The sequence below is a fragment of the Bactrocera latifrons genome, unplaced genomic scaffold (genome assembly GCF_001853355.1).
Source record: "Bactrocera latifrons isolate USDA-ARS-PBARC rearing strain unplaced genomic scaffold, ASM185335v1 scaffold_77, whole genome shotgun sequence".
Classification (NCBI taxonomy): domain Eukaryota; kingdom Metazoa; phylum Arthropoda; class Insecta; order Diptera; family Tephritidae; genus Bactrocera; species Bactrocera latifrons.
This window is the reverse complement of record NW_017537456.1, coordinates 548,835-570,037: the sequence shown is the minus strand read 5'-3', so window position 1 is coordinate 570,037 and position 21,203 is coordinate 548,835. Positions and strand designations below refer to the sequence as shown.

General features: G+C 38.3%; 1 protein-coding gene and 1 long non-coding RNA gene across 8 annotated transcripts in view; both read left to right on the top strand.

Moving 5' to 3' along the window:
* The window catches only part of LOC108976495, a 147,068-nt gene extending 140,463 nt beyond the window's left edge, over window positions 1-6,605 (top strand). The window contains exon 4 of the long non-coding RNA XR_001993954.1: window positions 6,280-6,605. This is a non-coding gene — a long non-coding RNA (uncharacterized LOC108976495). The remainder of the gene's footprint in view (window positions 1-6,279) is intronic.
* Window positions 6,606-6,676: 71 nt separating this feature from the next.
* LOC108976476 (lachesin) lies at window positions 6,677-20,404 on the top strand. Of its 7 annotated transcripts, none has more exons than XR_001993951.1 (10): window positions 6,677-7,009; window positions 7,093-7,229; window positions 8,909-9,116; window positions 12,580-12,753; window positions 13,023-13,151; window positions 13,277-13,475; window positions 15,562-15,710; window positions 18,503-18,562; window positions 18,637-19,100; window positions 19,789-19,831. XR_001993951.1 is itself a non-coding variant. In XM_018945597.1 (10 exons), exons 1-10 carry the CDS (start codon window positions 6,928-6,930, stop codon window positions 19,911-19,913), a joined length of 1,374 nt encoding a protein of 457 aa, XP_018801142.1. In that variant the 5' UTR covers window positions 6,677-6,927; the 3' UTR covers window positions 19,914-20,404. The 7 variants fall into 7 exon arrangements, 3 of the variants coding, with proteins under 3 accessions (XP_018801142.1, XP_018801141.1, XP_018801143.1); XR_001993952.1 differs by having other exon boundaries at window positions 18,637-18,825; window positions 19,789-19,817; XR_001993949.1 differs by lacking the exon at window positions 19,789-19,831 and having other exon boundaries at window positions 18,637-18,825; window positions 18,884-19,402.
* The last annotated feature ends 799 nt before the right edge of the window (window positions 20,405-21,203 follow it).

The following is a 21,203-nucleotide window of genomic DNA, read 5'->3' as shown; positions in this document are numbered from 1 at the left end:
TATGCTGAAAATTATCAAAATCGAGCCACAATAACATGTAGCTTTCATACAAGTTCATAGTTCAAAAACGATATTTTGTACCATAACAACTTTAATTGAGTAATTGGGAGCACCAAATTGTGCAAAACTTTAATGCATACTTTTTTTCATTTAAAAGTCAGTTATTATTCGTACAGGGTATAAAGCTTCCAGAATAGCAGTTTTCTTTTGGTTGCTATTATTTCTTAGCCCCTTTAACTTTTTTTCTCGTCTTCCTTTTCTAATTTCATTTGTTTACCACAAACGTGAGTGTTTTCTCCAGCAGTAATCTTATATGATACACACACACACACTCCCGCATAGAATCATATTTTTATGTATGTGGGCGCGGGTTCGTGCTTTCATAAAGCAAGTATGTTTCTTTTTATGCTTGACGCTCAACAAAAAAGTATTTGTGTATCTGGCTTTTTAATTTCTATGCAATTTTCGTTTATGAAAAACTTCTTTTGACTTTACTAAACGGTAGTTTTGGCAGTTTCATGCAAATGTAAGTATGTATAGTATATGCGTGTAGTAGTAGTAGTTTTTCCATTTATTCTTCAGATTCGCCAGCGTTTTTGTTTGAGTTGTGCGTTGTGCGTTGTGCTCCGAAAAATAAAGTAGTTACATGTGGGGAAGCTGCCGCCGACTACGACGTTGCCAAACATTTTTTGAATGCTTTCAATGCCCTACCACTCCCCACAGGTGTACACTGCTAGACACCCACGCCCCCGTTAACATCCTCGCTGGCTTTGTATGTCGACAAATGCGCTGGTTTTGGAGTTTTGTTGAATCTATTCACAATTGCCTTGCCCCAGCTGAATTGCACTTTTTTCGCGCAATTTGTCTTGTGCGCGCATTCAGCGCGGCTTCTTCCATGCGTACAAGCGTCGCTTTGCTCTAAAAGCCAAAACACAAGGGAGTAATTTGGCTGTGCGGTGCTGGTCGGTCGCTTGGCCGAAACTTTTTTAATATTTGCACTTTTACTTGAAGTTGCATGAAAAATTCAGCGCATTGCTCCGTTAGCCGCAGCCGCTAAGGCCGATGCCGTATCCTCAGCTGACCTGGCTAGGCCAGTGGCTATCGTTGCAAATCTGGGTGCTTGATTTGCTCCAAAATTGCCTTCTCTCTCTATTCTACACTTTTGCTGCTGCACCAATCTAGTTGTGTGTTTGCAGTTGGTAATTGTTGCTGCCATTAGGCCACTTGTTCGCTTTTAACCGGCTATGTGCTCCTTTCATCATTTTTACGCTATTTAACGGTATTTGAAATTTGAAATGAAAGCTGAAAGTAGCAAGAAAAACATATATTTCACTTGTAATGAAAGCGCAAACAGAAGAAAATTACTTTTTATTTGATTTTATCTACAGAAAATGGCACTGAAAAGGGTCCAGATGAGTACTCAATCATGATGCTTGAGCATAAACTACAATATATAGAAGATATTTTCTTGAAGACATGACAGTTTCAAGTCACGAAATAGTACTCGATATAAATTGTGGGTATCAAGTGAGTCCACAACTCTTCTAGCCGGAGAAGTTTCCAATTCTACGAAACCCAACATTAAAGACTCAACTCATGTGGAACAGTCGTGCGTAGATCTCCCTTTCGAAGTTATAATTGCAAATACTCCTACTTCTACTCCGCAAGCTTATAACGTGAAAAAATAAAGGAAGTAGGGAATGCACATCGTGTAAACTAAGGAAAGCTTAACCTCATACGACTTCAATCACTAAAGTTCAACTAAGGACTCGAAATTTAACTACCGCTCTCAGTTTTCTCACTTAACTCACTTCGTAGTAACCGTTTTTAACGAAAGATAAAGATATTCTACTTCCTCTCTTACAAAAATAGTTACACCTTACCAAGAAAAAAGGGAGCACACGAAATTAACACACTAGAGAATTTTTTAAAATTTTAATTTATGAAGCGTGCTTTTAAGACGTGGAGTTTTCAAGTTTTAAAGGCAAGAGACCCAATTTTCGAACAGTTACGCGCCGAATAATCTCTTCCAAGACGTCAGTCGTCTCGGGCTTATCTGCATAGACAAGTGACTTCATATAACTCCACAAAAAATAGTCCAGCGTTGTTAAATCGCATGTTCTTGGAGGCCACGCCACAGGCTGGCAAAGCGAGTTATTCCGCTCACCAAAAACTTCCTTCAATAAATTGACTGCTTCATTGGGTGTATGGCATGTAGCACCATTTTGTTGAAGCTAAATACTTCATTTTTGAATAAATATAAAGCAATGATTCCTCTGTCCACACAGTACTCTAAACTGTGACTTTTTGAGGAAGTAGCGGCGTCTCAATAATGGCTTGTGGATTATCAACACTCCAACTGCAAATCTTATATATTAACCTAGAAATTCAATCTAAAGTGGGGTTCATTCATTTTAGGTTCCCTACTTTTTTAAAGAAAAAGCACGAAAACTCCAAATCGATTGAGGAATATTTATTATCATTCGAAAGAGCATTGTTTGGCATTTATTTTCGGAAGATTATCTTTTGCAAATGTTGGCCGCTCCTGCGTCTCAGATGGTCCATCTGTTAAGACCAATTTTGGATGACTCGTTTGAGCATTTCGATTTGTAACTGCCGAATGACACACATGACTTTTTGATCCAAAGCCTGAATCAAAGCGGAATTGTCCGCATATACTTTACATATCTCCACTGGAAAAGGTCTAACGAGCTTGGTGCCCAATCGACCGGTCGCCGAGGTCACGAGCTTCAATTTCAGTCATCAAATAGACAGTTATCATGGCGTGACTTTAGATCACATTTTTGAAGAAATATAGACCGATGATTCCACCGGCCCACAAGCCACACGAAACCGTTTTTTTTCTGATTGAAATGGCAGCTCTTGAATCTATTGAGGTTGCTCTTCGTACTAAATATGGCAATCTTTCATGTATACAAGGTGAATTCCAAAGTAAACAGGACTTAACAAAAAACGGAACAAATGGTTTTTTCGCCAAAATCATTTCATTTTATTTAAAATAGTTTCCTTCTGCTTAAACACAGCTTTGTGCACGGTCCAAAAGCATGTCGAACGAGTGTTTTAGCTCGTTGACCGATATGGCCGCCAATATGCAACCCCTTTGAATGGCCTCTTAACGCGTTTCTTTCATAGGCAAATGGGTTTTTCCGGAAAAGAAGAAGCCGTACAAGCTGTATAGCTAGGGCTACTATATTTTTTTTTATTTTGGACGTGATCTATTTGTCGATATTAACCAATAATGAATGCTGGGTCTTAAGATGGGTGAAGGTGTTGCGAATAGTACGCTCAAAAGACCGGGTTTGTTGACCATAAGTTGAACGAAGAGCGTGAAACACATTATTTTGTTCAGACGTACTAAGTCTGCGTTGGTTAGATGGATTAAAGAACTTTTTTAGAGCGATATAAACTGCAGGACTTCTMAATCACCCGGCTGAAAAAGTGAAAATGAAAATAAGAATCATGGACAAAAAGTTGTATTAAGTTTTATTCCCCGATTAATGTGAATAATGTGAATCAGCTATCCATTAAATGTATTTCTTCACTGTAAAATAAATGGTACATTAATATTTTTATTGACTGCAAAGTTGTTTCACCGGTTTTGGTTCTTCCACAACAGCTATACAGCTCTATAAAATGATCAGAGGTTCGATCTTTTAAAAGCACATACGTCATACAGAAACTATGCGAACAGATCATATATGGTAAATAAATAGAGAACAAGACGAGACATCGAGTTCAGATAGTTAAGAGCGCCTTCCTTCCTAGTAAGGCAATTAATCTTGCCAAGTAGAATAAAGTATTTAATAAAATATCATAATCGCTAACAACATCTAATCCGTTCTCAAGGCTTTATGGTATATGTAAACGGAAAAGATGAGTAATTTTACCCTGTCTGGGGATTATCAACTATTTTCAATATTATTCCGTGGATTTGGCTGCCCTACAATAATAAATGTAACATATATTCGATGTGGTGGCATTTTACTTAGATTTTCGGTTGCAATATTTTAGCAATATTTTGCAAGAGAGTCAATTAAGAACTAGAAAGTAGTATTACAATATTCCTAAATCATTGATCGACATTGAATAGCTTTGAGATATTAGGTTTTCAAAAAAGTCTTGCGGTATTTGCGCTAGTTGGCGCTGAGAGCGCGTAGTTCTAGTTTTATTCGTCACATCGGGTCATGCTGTATCTTTTTGGAAAGCATTTCCACCGCACAACGATGATTTCAACGTTTTTGTTCTGGTGTAGAGGTGGTCGAAGATGTGCCACGCTCCGCAAGGACTGCCGTCGAAAATTGCGATAAAATCGCAGAATTGGTCGAAAGAGACCGGCATAGTAGCAGCCATAGCATCGGCCAAGAGCTGAGCATTAGTCATCAAACCGTTACAAACCATTTGAAGAAGCTCGGAGTCATTAAGAAGCTCGATGTATGGGGGCCACACGAATTGACGCAAAAAAACATCTTTGACCGTATCGACGCATGCAAATCGCTTCTGAATCGCAACAAACACTACCCGGTTTTGAAGCATATGGTGACTGGCGATGAAAAGGGGGTCACTTACCATAACGTAAGGCGCAAACGGTCGTGTTCGAAAAGCGGTGAAGCGGCCCAGACGGTGGCCAAGCCTGGATTGACGGCCAGGAAGGTTCTTCTGTGTGTTTGGTGCGATTGGCAGGGAATGATCCACTATGAGCTGCTCCCCTATGGCCAAACGCTCAATACGGACCTGTACTGCCAACAACTGGACTGCTTGAATTCAGCACTCATGCAGAAGAGGTCATCTTTGATCAACAGAGGCCGAATTGTCTTCCATCAGAACAACGCCAGGCCACACACATCTTTAGTGATGCGCCAGAAGCTCCGAGAGCTCGGTTGGGAGATTCTTTTGCATCCACCGAAGAGTCCGGATCTCGCACCAAGTGATTACCACCTGCTTCTGTCCCTGGCGAACGCGCTTGGTAGTCTGAAGTTGGCCACAAGAGAGTCCTGTGAAAATTGGCTCTCCGATTTTTTGCCAATAGAGAAGCGAGCTTCTATGAGAGGGGCATTATGAACTTGGCATCTCGTTGGGAACGCGTCATTGAACAAAACGGCGCATAATTGACTTGAATCGCATTATCGTAACCAATTTTATGAACAATTGAAAATATAATAAAAAAAATACCGCAAGACTTTTTTGACAACCTATTACAATAACCCCAATTTACTTTCTGTTTCGGTGATTCTTTATCTCGAGAATCTTGCTATAGACTGCTATCATCTCTTCTGAAATAGTCTTTAAACTTACCTTATGTGAGCCCAGCTTCCACTCTGCCCAGAGCTTTTATCGGCTATTGAAAGCTTCTGTTATCAAAATTGTAACTTCCAAAGTAGAATATTATCTATTTAACAAACTTGAGCCCATTTAAATCGGTAGCTTCACATATGATCATTTCATTTTGGACCACCCTGTAATAATTAATGGTACGAAAGTTTGAAATTCAGCTCGCTATAATAATTGTGTTAAGCTACATTCTTGCGTTTTTACATTTTTCGCCAAAATTAGCGCTCAATGCATAAAAGTTATTATGAAGTACTCGTATTGTTGGTGGTTTGAAGTAAGGCTCGCGCTGCACTTGGGTTGAATGCGGTTATTTTAACACTTGGCAAGGCGCTGGTTGCCAACCTGTTGTATACAGCATTTCTTTAATTTTGCTATTTTTTTTTTTTTTTTGTTTCAATTGCAAATTGCTTTCAATATCTTTTACTTTTTGCAATTTTCTTCGCGCCAGCAAATTTTATACACAATTTACCTGGTTTCCTTCCGCATACTTTAACCATTTCAGTACTTACACTTTTCCACTATTTTAAACACACACCCACACACAAACATGCATTGAAATGCAAACACAAATCGCCACGCACACTTAAACACGCAAACGGCATTATTTTTTAAATTTAAGTTCATTAAGTTGGCTGCGGTCAGCTGAAAAGTGCTTACCGTTAAACTTGCCGCACACAAGAGAATTGCGTTGGCTCACCAACACACACACACATATATATATATATATGTGCATGTAAATGAATGCTGCTGCGCTTTGCAATATGAAAAAAATGGAAAAAACTCGCAAAATTAAAAAAAAAATCAAAAAGGAAATAAATAAAAAAGGGGAAAAGAAGGAAAAAAAACATTTATGCCCCACTTGTCCCGTTGCTAGCTTTGCTCAATTTATTTAACACTTCTTACTTTCTTTGCTTTATTCATTCGTTACAGCTGGCGTTGCGGGCTTTCTTCTGGACTTCAATAAACTACTTGAATAATAACGGAAATGTTGCCGCTGTAATAAGTTGTGAAAAGTGTCAAACAAAAGGAGCATAAATCAAAAAAGTTTGAAGGAGTGCCGAAAGGGAGCGCGTGGAAGAAAGAGTACAAGAAGCAGCACTACAAATACAAAAGGTCCATAATAAAGGCTTACAACACAAATACGAACGGTTAATTAAAAAGCATAAGAGAGCCCAAAAGAAAGCTTTTCTAAAGCTCATAGAAAAATATTGTAAACAAAACTCGTTTATAAAAGAGAAAAAAAGCTGCGCAAACTAACAGCAAATTTGCACAAATTTCTATAAAATATAATCTTTCAATTTTGAAGAAAAAAAGTTTCATCAAAAAGCTTAATTAAAAGTTAATAACTAACAAACAAAAAAAAAGTAAAAATTAAAAGCAAATTAGCCAAAACTGTGATCGAAAGTTTCGTTTCAAAGCGAAAAAACCACAAAAGCACTGTATTCGACCCACGCAAATTAAGCCAAAGACATTTACAAACTCTTCACCAATAAAAAGCTCAAAAAGCTCAATTCACATTAAGCACACTAGGCGTACGAGGCAGCACTGCAAAAGAAAAGAAAATAAAACAGACAAAAAATGCCACAAATCAAGCCACTGCTCATCATATTCCTTTTCGTGGCGACCCAATGTCCCAACTCAAGCTCACAGAATCTGCATGGTAAGTATGACAAGTCTAACTATGCCAGCAATTTTTATTGAAACCACCGACTAACAGTAATGTAAGCTACTGCTCAATATTAGTTTACACTTATATTACAGAGCCGAATTCGCAGCTCGATCCGGATCCGGAATTCTTGGGCACCATTAGTAATGTCACATATCCGGCGGGACGTGAGGCGATATTGGCGTGTTCGGTGCGGAATTTGGGTAAAAATAAGGTGAGTTGGAGTGCTTGACACTTATCAAGACTGATTTTATTTTTTCCGAAGTGGGTAAATGTAATCTTAAGCTTTATTTTATGCATATTTTTTTTAATGGTGGGATGGAATTGGATAACTTAAAGCTTGCATAAAGCATTGCAGAAATGCCAAGCTTGATTTTTTCATAGGAAGGTAAGGGAAAACGCTATCTGCACCGCGACCTAAGATCTATTGTACCCTAAAATGATAAATTCTGCGATATGATCCCTATTTCGATACATGGATTCCAGAGCCTTAATACTGCCTCTACAGAGCGCTATACTGTCTACATAGCACCAAGTGCTCGGGACTTTACAGCTTTATGGCGCAGAACCGGCAGTTTGCATAAGAAGCTAAACTCATATTAAATTGGTGCTTCTTGAACTTGCAGTACCCAGTGGAAAATGCGAAATGAAGTTTCTCTCTTGCAAGGTTGATTACATGTTTAAACTTAGAAACTTAGTAACGTTGTAACCACCTAGTAGCAAATTTGACTGCCGCATAACTTGGAGTTGTTGCCAATACTTTTGCCTGTTCACTCTCTCCCCTTGAGGAGCAACTCCGTGATGTTTTGAGAATCAACCCTAATAGAGGGTACTCCAGTAGCTGGCAAACTCGTCAGTCAATTCATTTCCGGCTAGGACCCTATGGCCTTGCACTCAGAAAAGGTGCACTTGCTGCGACCTTAGCCTTACAGCCATTGGTAACTTTAAACTTATTTGTGAAGTTTTTATTTTTGGTGATGCTGTCTCTCAGGAGTTTACCTTCCCTCTACCGAACCTTTCTGCTGTCATTTGAAGCATTATATGTTTAGCTGTTTGTTTGATAAAGGATACAGGCAAACCTTTGTAGTTTCGAAAGTTGAAGTCCTACGAAGTCCGCTATGTTTTCGAAACCCAAGCCAGCGCTTCGAATGTAGAAATCGGGTTGACGGTTAGGGTGTACATTCATCTAATAATCCTTGGCTTGCAGCCTCAAAACATGCTCAGCAAGTCGGCTATATACCATAAGTACTTTTGTACTTTTGACGATGATCAAAGCCACATGCTGCTTTCACCGAAGACTAACATTCAGAGTGAGAACCATATATTTATAAACTCTGAAGGCGCGGTAGGGAGCATCTTTTAATAAACCCTTCGACAAAAATTTTATAGATAAAATAGTAGAATAGAGTAAGCGAGCTTAAAGATCAAATACGGCATTAAAAAACTACCAAGCTTAATTTGTTTATGAATAGCAAGTTTCCCAATGGCTTCGAATCTGAAGTGGAGAAACCAAAGCCCCTAATTTTATCATAATAAGATGTAGTCGAAATCAGTAAATATTAATTCGGAAGGCATATAAGGGAAACATCTGGATCTACACTGGCTTCAGAGTCATGCTCTAACTAGGAATCAACGTAGGCTATAAGACAATTGACAGGCCTAGAGAATGTGAATGCTCTAAATTATATTTAGCTAAATAAGTCAGTCCTCAGTACTTTCAGTGCCCACGGAATGAAATCAGGCGCTTGTGTATGATTAACTTAGTTTATTTAGAAAGTTTTAGAAGCTGATGTGTGAGCACTCAATTTAACCCAACCAAGAATTGAATCCATAAATATTTTTCAAATGCCGTTTCTTTTTTATTCTTTCTCGCTCTTTGTCTTTCTTCAACAGGTCGGCTGGTTACGCGCCTCCGATCAAACTGTGCTCGCCCTGCAAGGTCGCGTTGTCACACACAATGCTCGGATAAGCGTCATACATGAAGATGCTCACACTTGGAAATTGAAGATAAGCAAATTGCGCGAAAGTGATCGCGGTTGCTACATGTGCCAAATAAATACGAGTCCAATGAAAAAGCAAATCGGTTGCATCGATGTGCAAGGTAAGATAAAATCAAAAGGGTTGAGAAATATTTTATGAAATTTTGAACATCAAGTAAAGCCAATACTTTTTAACATACGCTTTTTAAAGCTTCATAAACTAATCGCATATCTAGAATTACAAGCACATGAAATACTTTACTGCTGAGATTTGTAAATTAAATAAATTTATTTAAAATTTTTTAAAAGTCAGAACAAGTGAATAGGTTTTAGTCACTTTATAACGCAAAGGGTTCCCAGAAATCTATCTGAATATTTTCGGAAGCATTATTGGATATCCGAAAGTTATAAAATTGTGCTTGACTAAATTAGAAAACGAAGACAATATGTATTAGACGTATGTATATACCGATGACCCGCTCTCGGCTGCAAGGTGCTTTTGATCACAGGTGATCATCTTCGCAAAGTTCCTATTGCCGCAATAGTATAGGATCTTACTGGACATTTCCCTATAGGTATTCTTGCTGTAAAGCAAAAAATTTTGACGGGCGCAAGTTTTCAAAGTTGTATGGTGTTCTTACCTTCGACGAACCAAGAGACAAAGCCGTTTCAACAAACATGTGATAGGCTCAAAGCGCTCTCTCGACTTATAAGTGTCTTCTGATCTGTTATATAGAAGTTGCAGGTACCACAAATTCTAAGCTGCCCAAGTGAGATCCCTGTTAGCACCGACCGAAGTGTGATTCACTACTACTACGAATTTTTCATACATTTTTTTTTTTTTTTTTTAATTTTGCCGTTGGCAGCAGTGTTCGGAGGCACCGCCCAAAAACGTCTTCTCGCGGTGATTAGCATAACAGGAGAAGGATTCATCTTCAATTAAATTTCGTTATCCGCTTTGAAAGGAACATTAAACACCAAATAAGCTCCACTAAAACAATTTTGTGTGACCTACGAACTCTTTCGATGTTCCTATATTTAGTATGTTAGATTAGGTTTGATTCTTTTTCTGATCCTCGATTCGGAGAACACAATCTTATCGAGGAAAATAATTTTTCTTCTTCTTTACTGGCGTAGACCCTGCTTAGGCGGTTATAACCGAGTTAACAACAGCGCGAGTGTCGTTTCTTACCAAGTGCAGCCCGGTCCTTCTTCAACTTATCTCTCTAACGGAGTGGAAGACTTCCCATACCTCTCCTTCCACCGGCCGAATCGAAAATCTTCTAAGCTGGCATACTCTCTACTATCCGGACAATATGACCCAGCCAAAGCAGGTACTGTCTCGCAAATGACCATAAATCTACCGCAAAACCTTTCCCTCGTAAGGCCGACTCATCAATGATCTCATTGTCCATGGCTCCGCTCTATACAGCAGGACGGGAATAATGAGGCCATTGTAGAGTTGAGCTTTGTTCGTCGAGAAAGGGCTTTACTTCTCCACTGCCTACTCAGTCCGAAATAACACCTGTTGGCAAAAGTTGTTCCGCGTTGGATTTGGAGGCCGACATTGTTGTTGGTGTTAATACTGATTTCAAGATAGACGAAACTATCAACAGTGATGTGCGAGCCAAGTTGCGAATGCGATGACCATTTGTTTGATGAGAGTAGATATTTCGTATTGTTCTCATTCACAATCAGACCCATACGCTTCCCTTCCTTATCAAGTCTTTCAAAACATATCTAACGGGAATATTTTACTTTCTCTATTTAGCTCTGCAGCTACAATTATTTTCTCCAGATTTCTAGATTGAAGAATTTAAACGATAGGGAGTCTCCTAGTCTGAAACCTCGCTTAATATCAAATTACTCGAAAAGGTACCTTCCGATCCTGACGGAACTTTTGAAATTGCTAAACTTCAATTTACACAGCCGTGTTAGTTTTGCGGAGATACCGAATTCATGCATGGCGGTATAAAGGAAACTCCTTTTCGGGCTGTCAAAAGCAGATTTCAAATCGACGAAGTCTTGTGTGTCGATCTTCTCTTCACGGGTCTTTTCCAAGACTTCGCGCATGGTGAAAATATAGTCGATTGTAGATTTACCACATCTAAAGCCACGCTGATAATGTCCAATCCGTGTGTTCGTGGTGGGCTTCAATCTTCCACACACTAAGCTCGATAACACCTTATATGTGATTTTAAGGAGGCTTATCTCACGATAATCGGCGCAGATTATGGGGTCGCCCTTTTTGTGGTTTGGGCAGAGCACACTTACGTTACAATCATCGAGCATGCTTTTATCGGACCATATTTTACAAAGAAACTAATGCATCGGCCCTTGCCGCTTTATTGTTCTTCAGGCGCCACTTTATTGTTATTAAGGCGGGTAATTGCTATTCGAACCTTCGCCATTCTAGATACTACACTTTCACTGCCGTTCAGTAGGTTGTTCCCTCCATAATTTGAGTATGTTACGGGCATCAGTCACTAGATCACCTTTGCGGGGGTTACGAAAGTATGCTCCGCTCTTGAAACCTTTCATTAATCGCCGCATTTTTTCATAGAATATTCTAGCATTACCCTGGCTTTCAGCTGCTCAAGCTCTTCATACTTACGCACTTTGTCATATCTCCTGTTTTTGTCTGCCATTCCCTCTTCAACCCTCGGTATGTATCCCACGCGGCTAGCATTGTGGTCGATCGCAACATTGCGAGATAGCTGTCTGCTTTCTCTCCACTGCGATACTACAGTCCTCATGTACCACTTCTTCTCTCGTCCTTTACTAAAACCAATGTTTTCGCTTGTTGCTGTACTGTAGTTGCTAGATTTTGAAGAATAGATGGCGCTTAGTTCGAAATATTCCTAAATATTCTATTTTCTCACCGATTCCAAGCCGATGTTGGTCTGCAAAATTTTAATGCAATAATACGGAATTACAGCACGACTATCACGAAATTCGCAAAATCTTTTCGTGTATACGATTTTCTTTTTGTTGTAAGACAGTCAAACCTTTAGCAAGGTATTCACCACATACATACCTATGTAGGTATTTCTTCCATACATCAAAGTGAACATAACCTAGCATGAACAGCTCAAGTAATTCGCTCTACGAGCGCCTTAATATCCTCAATAATGTTACAAATAAAAGTGAACACTCAATAAAAAATTTTGAATTACCCGAAAAGTATGTAAATTTGAACGCAACATAAATGAGCATAAATGTAAAATCCCATTCGCCAATTTGAAGCTCATTATGGCGCTGTCCTTCACAGCAGTTGGCAGCAAGCATTTATGCGAGTCCAAGCACGACAGCTTTATTTAATTATCTGCACAAGAAAAAACAGAGAGGAAAAAATCGAGCAGCGCCATAATAATTCGTGCGCCATGAAGAGTCAGCAGTATCAGTGCCACTTCACTTTTGCAATGCGCTTAAGTCACGTATAATCTTGAGCATTTTTTCCGAGCAACTTAACCTTCAACGTCACTTTGTATACACTACACGTTCGTGTATACATTTATCTATATATACAAACACATATATATCTACGTCGGCTCTTCATATATTGTGTGTTGGCTTGTCTTGCAGTTCCACCCGACATCATCAACGAGGAATCGTCGGCCGATTTGGCGGTGCAAGAGGGCGAGGATGCCACTTTGACCTGCAAGGCGACCGGCAATCCAATGCCGCGCGTCATCTGGCGTCGTGAAGATGGTGATATGATTTTAATACGCAAGCCGGGGAGTCGCGAACTCATGAAAGGTATGTACGCGTGTTATTATTGTAGCTCGTCAACTCCTACTCGTACTCGTTTGCAAGCGACGGTGGCAGCGTGTGTTCGTGGAGTTTGAGTTCGTACGCGTCGTGTGCGCGAGTGCGAGTATATAAACGATTATTTATAGACACTTTGAAGTCAATAAATCATTCAGGTCGCACGATGTGAAAGTTCTTCAATCACTTTTATTTCAATTTGTATTTTTTTCGATTTCCTTTTGTCACTATCGCCTGTTTTTCTTCACTTTCTTTTTTAGTGGAATCCTATAGTGGCTCGTCGTTGCGGCTGGTGCGCTTGGAGCGGCGCCAGATGGGCGCTTACTTGTGCATTGCATCGAATGACGTCCCACCGGCAGTTAGTAAACGCGTTTCGCTCAGTGTACAATGTGAGTTTCCAAAAAGAGAAAATAATAATAAAAAAAAATTGAACATTTTTTATTAAATATTTATTTAATACTAATTAACTTAAAAAAATTTACAATCAATTACAACTTTTATTGCCCTCTTACAGTTGCACCCATGGTACGCGCTCCCAGTCAATTGTTAGGCACACCACTCGGCTCCGACGTACAACTGGAATGTCATGTCGAGGCCTCACCATCGCCTGTCTCCTATTGGCTGAAGGGCGCCCGCACGCCCAGCGGCTATGCGAGCATCTCCAATTCGAATTTGGAATCGGGCCAGCCGGGGCCGGAAATGCTTTTGGACGGGTAAATATTTAAAATGATAAATTTGCATGAACATATTTTGTTGTTGCTATGAAAATATATAATAAATACGGATTCATATGTTTGGGTTTACACTTAGTCAGTTAAAGACATATGTGTACTTTGTGATACCAGAAAACTCCTGAATCTCATTTATCTATAAAGTGACTCGGAATAAATTATTTACAAAATTATTTAAATTTCCATTAGTGCACCTTTAGATAAGAAGATGTGTTAACAATGCTTTTTCAGCCCTGATCCCGCTTAGGACAGACTCGCTTCCCCGAATATGTCTGGAATCTTAAGTAGTATATCTGCTGCTTACTTAATGGTTGCCGACTCCGCTTGAAAAAAGCTGTGTCGTAGTCTGAAACTCGAGCTAGTCGACAGTTATCGACAATAGATTTCTCCATCAACATTCCCCGCAAACCTTGACCGTAAACCTTGATCCTTAGAATGCCTCACGTGGCTTTCCGATTTAACTTTTTACGTAATTTCCATTAATAACATAATGAAGATCGACATCACGTTTAAATATCCAAACATATAAACGTAGGAAACATGGCTTCTCTGATCAAGTTCATTATATGGTGCCGTTTCGTTCGGAAAGTAGTAGGACTGGGTCGATTTCGAAACATTCATTGAATCAATCGTTACAACTTTTTAATAGCTTTCAAAATAGGCTCCTTCTGTATCGATGCAGCGCTGCCAGCGCGATTTCCAAGCATTGAAGGCATCACGCAAGGCATTCTCCGGAATAGCTTTGAGAGCCAAGGGGCAAGCTGCTTGGATCCCCTCGGCTTGCTTTACATCGGCCTTTTCAGGCAAGGAAACAAAAAAGTCCAAGCGGACATGGGATTACGTTACTCAAAAATTGGGGTTAAAATTATCTTGGCACATTTGCACTCGCCGCAATTTCTGGTCGTCAGTGAGCACTTTTGAGACCATCTTCGAGCACGCCTTGCGCATACTCAAGTGCTCCGTCACAATGTCATGAACCACAGATTTTGATAAATTTAACATCTAAGCAATTAAACAAATACTTAGTCGGTCGGTCTGAGTTCAAAACTTTGCGCACACGAGTCACATTGTCACAGCAACCTCTTCCCGAGTAGCTCCGAAACACACCGCTTCTTGCTAAAGCAACATCTGGGTAAGTCTGCTTGTCATATCAAACGTCTCTGTCGCAGATTTACCGAGTTTCACCCAAAATTTAATCGCGTACTTCTGCTCTAACAAACGCTGCACCACTCACAGAAACACGTCGTGCGAAAATATTTGTATTGATTCTCCAGGTGCCCGGAGACAACAGATTAGCCGCTCGTTCGTTAGCTAGGAACGCCCTCTACAAAATACAGTCGGTGCGCACACGCTCCGAAGTACAGTTGAGGCGTAACAAAATCAGTAAAATCACTTTCCCGACAAACCCAAGACAAATATCAAACCGTATAGGTTTGTTTTGCCAAAAAATCGGCGCTTGGTCGAATGTTTCGGTTCCAACCGATTCCGTGAAACCAGATATCTAATGATGGTATCAAAATTACATTGCGAGATTCATCAATTGAACGGTCACTGACCCAGAAACGAAAAGTCACGCCTCCCGAAAGGGATTATTAGTTCCCTCAACAGTGAAGCGATCATGTGATGAGATATTGGATCACGATTGGATTTAAAAAATTCAAACCTATTGAAGCTCGGTGCAATGTTGTTGGGTCACACGCCACAAATTTATATCACATGATGTTGTGGTGATTTGCCGACGTAACGTGTTAATTCTGCAATAATGTGAGCCATTTTTTATGGATTTGTAAGCTCAAGCATACATCACATGATATATTGTTGCGATGTGCCGACGTGATGTCATATCGTTGTTACATCTGTAATGATGTGAATGTGGTATTTTTTCTTCATATAGGCATATTTTATGGAATTGTAAACTCAAACATGTGTTAATAATTGCAATTACCTAAACTTATACACATACAAAATACATATTTACATTCGTGTACGAAAGACGCCAAAAACCATATTTACGCAATAAAAACTTTTCCCATAAAACAGTGACATATGCCCTTTACACTTTTTCTAGTCCCAAATATGGCATAACGGAAAAACGTGATGGCTACCGTGGCGTGATGCTGCTGGTCGTGCGCTCGTTCTCACCCTCCGATGTTGGCACATACCACTGTGTGAGCACGAATTCCCTCGGCCGTGCAGAGGGCACTCTAAGGCTCTATGGTAAGTATGAATATTATGATGTGGCATTTATTTATGTGGTGATGGAGATGATTTAATGGTAATAAATGCTGTTTTAATGTTTGTTTTATAAAAAGAGAACAGAATTTGAAGAGCATAAAATTAAAATTTAAGTATTTTTTCAATGTCTATAATTAGAATTCGAGTATGATATCAAAAAAACCCCCAAAACCCACACGATATATTTCGGATCATGTTCTCTTTTATATTTAAACAAGATTGCCGGCCGATCTTTTCAAATACGGCGGCGAAGAACTGTATCAGTTACATGCATCAGCTGCTTTATAAAATAGGGTCGGACTATTGGAATTGAAATGTGCTCTGCCCAATCCACAAAAAGGGAGACTCCACAATCTGCGCCAAGTACCATGGTATAAACAATCTCAACATCGCACATAAGGTTCTATCGAGCGTATTGTGTGAAAGATTAAGGCCCACCGCAAATAAACTGATTGGACCCTACCAGTGTGACTTTAATCCTGGAAAATCGACAACAGACCCGATATTCACCATGCACTAAATCATGTAAAAGACCCAGTCGAAGCTGCCTTTGACAGCTCGAAAAAGAGCTGCCTTTATCCCGCGATATCTGAATTTGGTATCCCCGCAATACTAATACTGCTGACGATAAACTGTCAGGATCGGCAAGGACGTCTCCGAGCCGTTCGAGTTTCCGACAAAGTGACTCCTTTTCGGTCGACTTTCACAATCTACTCTTCTAGAAAATAATTTGAGCTAGCCTCAACAACCATGCCGGTACTTTGGCTTTCTCCAAAATTGTTAAGTAGCCGAAGCAAATGGGTCTGGTAGTGAACGCGGGTAAGCCAAAATATCTCCTGTCGTCAAACAAACTGTCGTTGCACTCGCGACTAGACTCCCACGTCACTGTTGGAAATCATAACATCGAAGTTTTAGATAATTTCGTCTATTTGAAACCAGTATTAACAGCAAAAACCATTTCAACCTCGAATACCAACGCAGAATAACTCTGACCAATAGGTTCTACATCAGACGGAGTAGGCAATTGAGATGTAAAGCCCTTTCTCGACGAACAATGACCAAACTCTACTCACTCATTATTCCCGTCCTGCTATATGGTGCAGTGGCATGGATGATGAAAACATCTGATGAGTCGACGTTACGAGTTTTCGACAGAAAGGTTCGGATTTCTACTTGTCTCGTCATTCATCATATATATAAGAAAAGTAGAAATCCGAACTTTTCTCTCGAAAACTCGAAACGTCTGTGATGAGTCGACGTGTGTTGTCATCATTCATGCCCACAATAGACTTTTTCGACAGATCACGCCTTAGTCGTGTCAAACTGGCATATTATTTTTGTTCAGTATTGTTTGACATTTCATCGTGGAAAGATTTACGCCTGACAAATTGTTCAACTTTATCAGGAAAATTCATGTTCTGTAAAGAAGGTGTTTCGCGCGCTTTGTCCAACTTTTAGTCAACGGTCTGTTCGCAACATATTCACCCATCTTGAGATCCAACATTCATTATTGGATAATAATCGACCGTGGAGAGTCGATTCGGTGCCGTTCGCAACAACTCGAACTGGAAAATGGAATAGAATTGAAAGCGTACAAAATACAGATGGTGCAAGAACTGAAGCCGCTCAACCTTCCCAAATGACATCGCTTCGCTCTATGGCCTCTTGAAAGTTCCAAAAATATGCGGCGTTTTCGAGCCAAATTTTGTTCAGCGTGAGGACACATTTTTGGCTCAATAAGTATGTTAATAAGCAAAATTTGCGCATTTGGGACAAAGAGTAACCTGAAAGCATTCAAGAGCTGCCATTTCATCCATAAAAATAATGGTTTGTGGTCTCGTCCATCGATCCATAATGCTTTAAAAATAATGCCAGTGAGAACCTAAACGTCAATGGCGACCGTTATCGAGCGACTATTTGATGCCTGAAATTGAGCTCATGATTTTGGCGAAATTTAGTTTCAGCAAGACGCCGCCATTTCCCACACAACGCGTCAATCAATGGGCTTTTTGAGAGAGCACTTCGATCAGCAGATAATTTTACGTTTTTTGCCGGTCGGTTGGTCACAATAAACGTTTGATATCACACTGTTAGACTTTTAGTGTGGGGATATGCAAAGTCTAAAGTATATGAGGAAGATCCCGCTTGGATTCAGGCCTTGGAATAAATTCATCAGTTACTAGTCGAAATCCTCGAACGAGCCATCGAAAATTGGACTCACTGGATTAGCTATCTGAGACGTAGCCGCGGCCAATATTTGAAAAAGATAATAATCGCAAAATAAATGCCAATTTATTTTCGAATAATAACAAACATTTCCCTTTAAATTTGATGGCTTATTCTTTACATATATAAATCTGTATCTAACTTAAAAAAGCGATACAAACCACTGTTAAAAATCGTATTTTGGAATGGGATGGCAGAAGAAAGAACTACAGCTGGATCTTTACAAAATTAATAAGGGATTATCAGTCACTTAGAGATCTGGAAACGTACTGCAATATAGCTCACACAGAGCAGGAAAAGTCGAACCATTAGAGAAATGCAGGTGACGACGTTTATTTTAAAAATAGGGCAGAATATTCTAGAATTGCTTAACCTTTTGACACATTAATGAATCAAAAGTATATAGGGGAGAGAATGAAAGTGCTGAATGGCAGTCTTTCAATTAAATAACTCGCACTTCCTTATATTTTTTATTCAACTTATTCTTAACTCCATCTGCTTCAATACTAAAAATTTAATTTTAATTAAATTTTTTTTTTTTTTTTCAGAAATTAAATTGCATCCCGGCATCGCGTCTATAAATGACGATCATCTCAATTTTATCAGTGGTGAGTTGCTTTGCATAATCCAAAGAAAAATGTCTAACCCATTTCAATTTCTTTTACTTGCGGCTTTTTGACAGGCATCGAGGAGGCGGCGCGCGGTGGTGTTCGCGCGACTTCATTAACCACAATTCTGAAGCTTCATTTGGCATTTTACATGGCACAATTGCTGTTTACGACGTCCATCACAGCACCGGCGGTTGGGCAGCGTGCGTAGTTTATATTCAAGTTGCGAAACTAATGCATTTATTTAAAACATATATATTTAGGTATATAGATATATAAGTATACATATTTACTTAGCATGTTTGCTTGTTTGTTCGTTAGTTGGCTAACTATGTTAATACGATTAAGAAGTAAGGGATGCATGACGTTCAAATCAAAAAGTGATCTTTGATATTCGGAGTTCTCAAACCACTTACTTAGCCGTCAATTGAAATTTGTTTTACCGAAACCAAACCAAATTTAAATACGAAATCAACTCTCAAAGACGATTGGTTAACTGTTCGAAATCAACATTTTTTGCAAAGTATGACTTATTAAGGTAACCATGCAGGTCATATAACTTCTGGGTAACATTCTCTAGGAAAATCTCCAAAATGAAACATACATATGTTTATTGGCAACAACTTCTTAATGGTAAAATGGTAGTATATCTGTTGAGAATATGTTATTGTGAAAGACTATGTAATGACTTTTTGTTACTGCTTTAGACTGCTAAAACCGCAGATATTGTTTGTTGCTTAAGGAAGTTAAAAATTTTGACTTTCAAAAGCTTCTCAATAGTTTCTCAACAGTTCAGTAAATTTAATAATTTGATCCAAAATATATTTTTGACAAATGAAATTTCTATTTGTATCAAAAAGTTTACCAAACCTACAAATACTAATTCCCAATAGTTTTTCAATGGTTCCTCAATACTTTATCAACACGTAAGTGATACTATTTTTCATTAAAATAATTTTTTTCAGCAAAACTACTTCAATTGAATGTAATTTTACATATATTTTTACATATCCTTTACTGTAGCTGCTTTTAGATTTGATTTGTAAATCCCGTTATAATTTTGAAAAAACTAATTCTTTAAGGCATAAACGTAAAAACAGAAAAAGCTTCGAAAACTTGTAAAATGTATCTAAAACCAGTAATTAAGGCAAAAAAAAAACATATTATTTATGATTTACCGTAAGTTAGCTAAAGAATAACAATGACTTCAAAAAAATTAATTCTAGAAATGCAAAGACAGCAGCCAAGAAAAAATGCAGAAGAATGTAAAGCGAAAAAGAAACGAATAATAAATAAGTACTGCGCATATAAGCTGACTAAAAGAAGAGCAAAGAGAAAAAAGGACAAATAAAATTAAAACCAAAACGTATCAAAAATACTTATCGAATTCTAAATGTAAGCAAAAACAAAAACAAAAAAAAAAACATATCTACATAAGTATATACATACATATGTATGTATAATATGTGCAACTAAACGAATTGAATTTAAGTTTGTGTGCTAATTATGTAATTGTATTGACTAAAAAATAATAATAAAATTTAAAAAAAAATATTAAAAAACGAAGATGAACCGCAATACAAACGCAAATGTAGATCCACACACACACACATATAGTATATACAAACAAGTATATGAACGAAACGCCAAATATATGAGCCAAAATGCATAAGCAATTATAACGGTACTATCAAAAATATCAACTGCAACGGTAAATATCATTATCACAGCGCCAATACATACACACAGCTACATTAAAAACAACAACATTAAGTAAATATATTCATATATACGATTATGTAAATGTACTTATGTAAAACATACACATATACACATACATACATATATGCATATGTATGAGTGCATAAGTTTAATATTTAAGTGTAATCAAGACATACATACATAGTCATGTAAGTGCATATGTGTGTCTGTATGTACAAGCATAACGTTACTTGGTAAATAATAATTAATTAATTACACTAAGTTGAATGAAGAAATGTGCATAATAAATATTATTGCTAAAATAAATATATTGTAATTACTAGCAGATGATTAAGCAGAACCACGATACTATAAAATAGTAGATAAATATAAAAGATATTGCGAGAAAGTCTGGCATAATAAAATAAAAGCATAACGCATACTTAAAACACAACAAAAAGTGGTTTCATTTTTCTAAATTCTTCTTGTTTAGGGTGCTTTGTGGCACAAAATTGATTGGCGCCTAAATGTAGGCAACAAAATATGCTTTCGTGTGCAACACGAACAAATTTCCAGTGCAATGAGCAAAAACAGATAAGAAGTTTTCATATTATCGAGAATCTTGGTAATAAAAACAATAATAATAACAACCAAAAATGTTTCGGTTTCGAAACTATAATACTCTACCCAATTAAAAAAGATTCCTTTGTATAACTTGATTCCGATCGTTGAGTTTGTATGGCAGCTATATGCTGCATATAGTAGTCCGAACTGAACTATTCCTTCGAAGATTACATCACTGCCTTAAGCAATAACCTTCTCGTCAAATGAAGAAGTTTTCCATACAAGCACTTAATTCCGCTCGTTGTATAGCAGCTAGTATATACGATAGTGGTGCGATATCGGCGATTCCAACTAATGAGCAACTTCTTTTGGAAAA

Coding starts and splice junctions, on each gene's coding strand:
- LOC108976476 (XM_018945596.1), top strand. CDS start 6,928: ATGCCACAAATCAAGCCACTGCTCATCATATTCCTTTTCGTGGCGACC. Junction 9,117..12,579: donor CGGTTGCATCGATGTGCAAG/GTAAGATAAAAT, acceptor CTTGTCTTGCAG/TTCCACCCGACATCATCAAC. Junction 15,711..18,502: donor GGGCACTCTAAGGCTCTATG/GTAAGTATGAAT, acceptor TTTTTTTTTCAG/AAATTAAATTGCATCCCGGC.